This window comes from Anarrhichthys ocellatus, unplaced genomic scaffold (genome assembly GCF_004355925.1).
Source record: "Anarrhichthys ocellatus isolate YVR2014 unplaced genomic scaffold, GSC_Weel_1.0 scaffold11, whole genome shotgun sequence".
Taxonomy (NCBI): domain Eukaryota; kingdom Metazoa; phylum Chordata; class Actinopteri; order Perciformes; family Anarhichadidae; genus Anarrhichthys; species Anarrhichthys ocellatus.
Genome location: NW_022280041.1, coordinates 8,760,456 through 8,765,542, shown reverse-complemented (window position 1 = coordinate 8,765,542; position 5,087 = coordinate 8,760,456). Strand labels below are relative to the sequence as shown.

Genomic DNA, 5,087 nt, shown 5'->3' with positions numbered 1-5,087 from the left:
CCCCCCTCACCCCTAGCCCCACCCCCCTACCCCCACGCCCCTACCCCCCCACCCTAACACCACGCCCCCAACCCCCCTCCCCCCCCCCCCCCCCCCATTCACCCGTGGCTGCTATCTTCCTCAATCCTTCAGATTACACCCGCACACAGTTTTTCATATTTCCAATCATCTTTCCATCTGCCTGACTTCCCTGTTGTCTTCCTGCCATATGGCTAGCTCCCTTTTACCCCTTCTCAATACCACTTACAGCAGCACACCATCTTATCTGAGGGGGAAACCACATTCGGACCCTGCATTACTGCGGAGTGCAAAACAAACGCAAATAACGTCATGATGGCAGTCGGTCCCCGACGTCTGCTCCCCTTCTCTCATTCCCTCATACTGTCACTGCTTCAGCCGCTGCTCTGCTGCAGCAACCTCCCCTACACATAAATGTTTCATCGGTCTTTTTACTGGTAAATAGAGAGGCAGTTGACTTTGGATTCATGTCAGCAAAATTTGGGAACAGCACAGTAGTAGTATTGTACATGCAAGTACACCAAGTACTAAAACCCAAGCCACACTGTCATATTTTGGAAAAAACAAGACTTCCTTTTTGTGAATCCATCGATTTCGGACTCATTTACTCATTTATTCACACTGCTAGCACAGAAACTTTGAAACTCGTTGTTTTAAAAGAACTCTGTGCTTTGACTCGTCTCTCCTCCTCCCTTTTTTTTTTTTTGCCTGTTGGAAGTGTCTACAGTAGTACTCCATCTTTCTTTTCGCCAGGCCTGCAGCCACTGCTTACAAATTGGCTCACAGCGCATAGAAACAGTGAGCGGAGATTGGCAGATTGGCAGCTTGGCCAACTCTGTTCACCTCATTTTCACAGTTCTAAGACGGGGTGTGGCAGCGGCCTCCTAAATAATTTGTCAGAACAAGAACACCATTGCAGCCCTCAACCTCCACTCGGCTCTTCATAAAAGTTTGATTGTTTTTCTTACTCCGCGAGCGTGGTGAGTAAACACGGACGGTGAAGTGATCTCATACTTAATGCAATATGACATTGCTTACTGAAGGTGTAAACGTTGCTTGAAATTAAAAATAACACATCCCATCAAGACCCTCTGTACATACAGACGTGTACGTTAATGCTGTTGCTGTGTTCAGAGTCAAACACTATTTTCTACATGTGATCGTGTTCCGGGGCAAACTGCAAAATCCCTTCTATCGTCCCAATGTTCATCCGCTGGTTCCCCCATGTGCACCATGACGCACCTGTTGGGTTTAAGTGTCATACTGAGATGGAGATGAATTATTAACTCCCCTCTACCCCTTCATCCGTCTCCCCATTCATCCTTTCCCTTGAGCTATCCCCACCCGTCCATGGACATGGGGAACAGTTGCACTACTGAAGTCTCATGCTGTAATGGATAAATATTTAAGGAGTTTTGCATAAAAGCAGGATATCCACCTTTTCAGTGAGGAAAGGAAATGACTTACGGTTGAACATAGAGGAGATGAGAACAGTTACTTACTGGCAAGTATCAAGGCTACTGTAAAAGCAGCATTTCATCACATTGGTTCCTATTAAGAGACGTGTGTTACAAAGTTGAACTGACCTGTAGATGAGGGTCTCGTCGACGGTGCAGTTGTACTGTATCTGATACATCCAGACGACGTAAGCTGTGGACAAATGCCCCAAATCCCATCGGACCTGAGCTGAGGTTGACGTAACGCTTTGTACTCCAACCATCCTCCCTTCCTCCTCGTCCCCCTCGTCGTCCTCCATGCTCCCTCCATCGGGCCTCGCCCCTTCGGAGGCCCTGTCGCCGTCGTCGTCCTCCCCTGCTCTTCTCCCATCCTCCGCCTCTCCTCCACGTCCTGCGCCGTTGTTAATCCCTCCATTTTTCCCCGTGCTGATATCCGAGGAGCCCGGATCGGTCCGTAAAATCCCATTGGTCACGTTCCTGTTGTTTTTGCCGTTCACGTTGTTATTCCCTGTGTTTCCGCCTGCTCCGCCCCGGTGAGGCAAGGGGATTATTTTCAGGTCCACAGTGGCAGTCGCTTCACCCGCCGCGTTCATTGCAATACACGTGTATGCCCCGTCGTCCCGGGCCACCGTTACCAAGATATCCAAGGTCCCGTTGCTGAAGGAGCTGGTCCGGGACGAATTCGCAACGATGCGGTCGTCTGGTGAAACCCAGTGGATGACTGGCTCAGGGTCGCCAATAGCCCGGCATTTCAGCGTGGCCCGCTGGCCCTCCAGCACCCACAGCTTGTGAGTGTGTCGGGTGATGAGAGGTGGTTCACAGGTGAACTCCTCCTCAGGAATCGCCCAGAAATATCTGAGAGACAAAGAGGGATGGAGAGAGAGAGAGAGAGAGAGAGCGAGAGCAGAATCACCTTTCTGGCTAAGTACAGGAATCTGTCTTCCTTTATCCCTCCGAGGTTGGTTTGGCAGATTAATGTGGTACATTAACCTAAAGATCTATGCGGTCTTGTCTATCAATTTTAGGGTAAAGTTCAGTAGTGCACAACAGCCTGTACAATTTCCTAATGCGACTCCGCACAAAAGACGACTGAGCAAAGAGTAATTAATGCTGACAGCGATGACAGATGACGACGACAGATGCTCATTTTCCTCCTCAATCCTTTGTTTTCACTCCACAATGTTGGTTACAGGTTTAGACCGGAAAATTCTGGCAGAGCGGAGAGTGTGAGTCTTTGTTCAGAAAGCTCAGTCCTTGAGGCCTACCTGTCCTGTGAGGTTGTTTTTTTTTATTATCTCCAGCTCTGTTCTTGTACACATGGTGATCCAATTAAGATATCATTCAATGCGAGACCCTTAATTGGATTTGTGCTAAAACAGACTTGCAGTACAGATTGGCCTTGAGACAAGGTTGGGAAGCATTGATGTGTGATGTTCAGTTTGTCATTTTGTAACTGTTCTTTTGCTTCCCCTGACATTGGAGAAGGCCTCACTGATTAAACGCATGAGGATTATTTTTTTTAAACTGAGTAGGTTAGACAGACAGTACATTGACGAAAGAAGGATGTGTACCTTGCAGCCAAGTGAGGCGGAGTGGCACACGTCTCCATGTCGTCCCCACGGATAAGCCGCCGTAACCACAGCAGTTCACAATTGCAGTGCAGCGGGTTCCCGCCAAAATTTAAGCTTGTGATAGCATTGTAGGGGGTGGGACTTATTGCACCTGTCTGGGACCTGAAGATGAGAGTAGAAAGAGAGCCATCAGTTCACTTTCACAAATTTGGAAGCGTTAGTCAAAATGAGATGCTTTACTCTTGATCGGTTTGACTTGTAGAGGGAAACTAATCTATTTTGAACGAACTCGATAAGCGTATCTCACCTCATGCTTTACAATTTAAAATGTTTATCCGTTTGCGCACCAAATCCAAATAGCAGAAATATCTCGTTAACATTTTTAATCAACATTTTTTCCTTTTCCAACTAGTCGAGGTTTAGCTTCTTTGTCATTTTTCCCTTGATTTGTAAAATTGCATCAGTTTTTCCTCTTTATTGCTATTTAATTGTTTCAGATTCAAAGGGAAAGTTTAAAGGAAAGGAAATAATTATGCCACAAAGTGAGCTCGTAGATTTAACACGTTAACAAGAGCGTGTTGCTCAAAATGAGAGAAACAAACAATTTAGAAAATGGTCCACAGCAGGCGGTCCAATCTTACCCAGGAGCAGTACTAAGCAGCAGTGCTGTTTATAAGCTACTTGCATCTGGCCTCTGCAAATTGAAAATGGAACAATTTGCCAAAATCAAGGATGAAAAGAGGACTCAGTAAAGTTGACTTAGGTAGGTTTCTAAAGACCGGTGCGGTAAGACAGTATCACTGTCTTATAGCTTGAACACCTGTATGCTTTTCTAAAGGCACATTGCTGGTAAACACAGCAGAAGTGTAAGGCTGCAGTACGGCACTTTCCAAGGCTACAAACGGAGATAAAGAGCACACATAGGTAAATTTAGACGACAGTGTCTAATGAAGCTCTCTACAGCGCAGTCAGCGTGAGCTATAATGAAAAAAAGAAGATCGAGAGAGAAGGAGAAACAATCCTAACTGTAGAATGGCATACTTAAGACGCTGTTTTTAGAAGCAATCAGCTTTGGATTTAAATTTGAATACATCGAGCTGTGTGGGGGGAAAAAAGTTAAAAAAACAAAGAGGATCAAAGAATAATTGTAACTTTTTTTGACAGCAGGCCTGATTTGAAAAAACATCATTATCATGTAGTGCTGGTCTTGACAACATATTCTCTCGACACTTCCCATTACAAGTTACTCTTTACTTTGCCCCCCCTCATTGCTACTACTTGCCATCAATCAAGTGGTGGCATGTAAGGGCCTTATTTATTCACCTAGTGGCCACTTGCCCATGTGGCTTCCTTTGCCACGAAGCCACGTCTTTAGAGAAGCATAACAGAAGAAGCTTACCTTGCAAATAGTGGATCAGGAGGCAGAGTTCGCAGCCTGTTGGAGGTCATATCCAGCCTCGCAAGCTTGTACAGCTCTCCAAAGACTCCTTCTGCGATGTATTCTATCAAGTTATGGTCCAGGTTGAGAGTGTGCAGACTGGCCATGTTCTGAATGGACTCCCATGGTACCCTGCAGCAATGAAATAAAGGATTTTGTTCGAGATTCATTGAATAAAAAGACATTGTGTGCCAAGATGAGATGTTCATTGTTGTTTAAAAGTGGATGAAATATCTCTTGATAGTAATGGCTGCTGTGGAGACCGGTCCACCACCCTGCTGTGATGTGGATACATTGACACTTAATTAAAAAAAATAAAACACTGTGTGCCACTATTATCAGTCAAAGTTTGCTCTCCATGTTCTGAGCACATCTCTCGTGTTACTCTGCAGCAAATGGGAATGAGCAAAGACTAATTACAGGTGACATCAATGATAAAACCTACAACAGCAGATGCTCTTTTTCCCTCTCAATCTTTCTCTTTTACTGGGTGTCAGTAGTCCCATCTGTGACCCATTGCTGCAGTCATTCACTATTCCTTTCGTGCATTCATTCGCTAAAGCACTGTTTTCGGTCGAAACCGACGACTGAGAACCAGCGGCA

General features: G+C 45.6%; 2 protein-coding genes across 4 annotated transcripts in view; one reads left to right on the top strand and one right to left on the bottom strand.

Moving 5' to 3' along the window:
- Positions 1 to 5,087, top strand: part of pcxb (pyruvate carboxylase b) — a 268,431-nt gene that overhangs the window by 174,785 nt on the left and 88,559 nt on the right. The window lies entirely within an intron of this gene.
- The window catches only part of LOC116385613 (leucine-rich repeat and fibronectin type-III domain-containing protein 4), a 37,737-nt gene that overhangs the window by 12,392 nt on the left and 20,258 nt on the right, over positions 1 to 5,087 (bottom strand). Inside the window, exons 5-7 of the mRNA XM_031851257.1 lie at positions 4,446 to 4,616; positions 3,047 to 3,208; positions 1,605 to 2,330 (exon numbers count right to left, since the gene is read on the bottom strand). Coding sequence (XP_031707117.1) covers positions 1,605 to 2,330; positions 3,047 to 3,208; positions 4,446 to 4,616 — 1,059 coding nt within the window. The remainder of the gene's footprint in view (positions 1 to 1,604; positions 2,331 to 3,046; positions 3,209 to 4,445; positions 4,617 to 5,087) is intronic.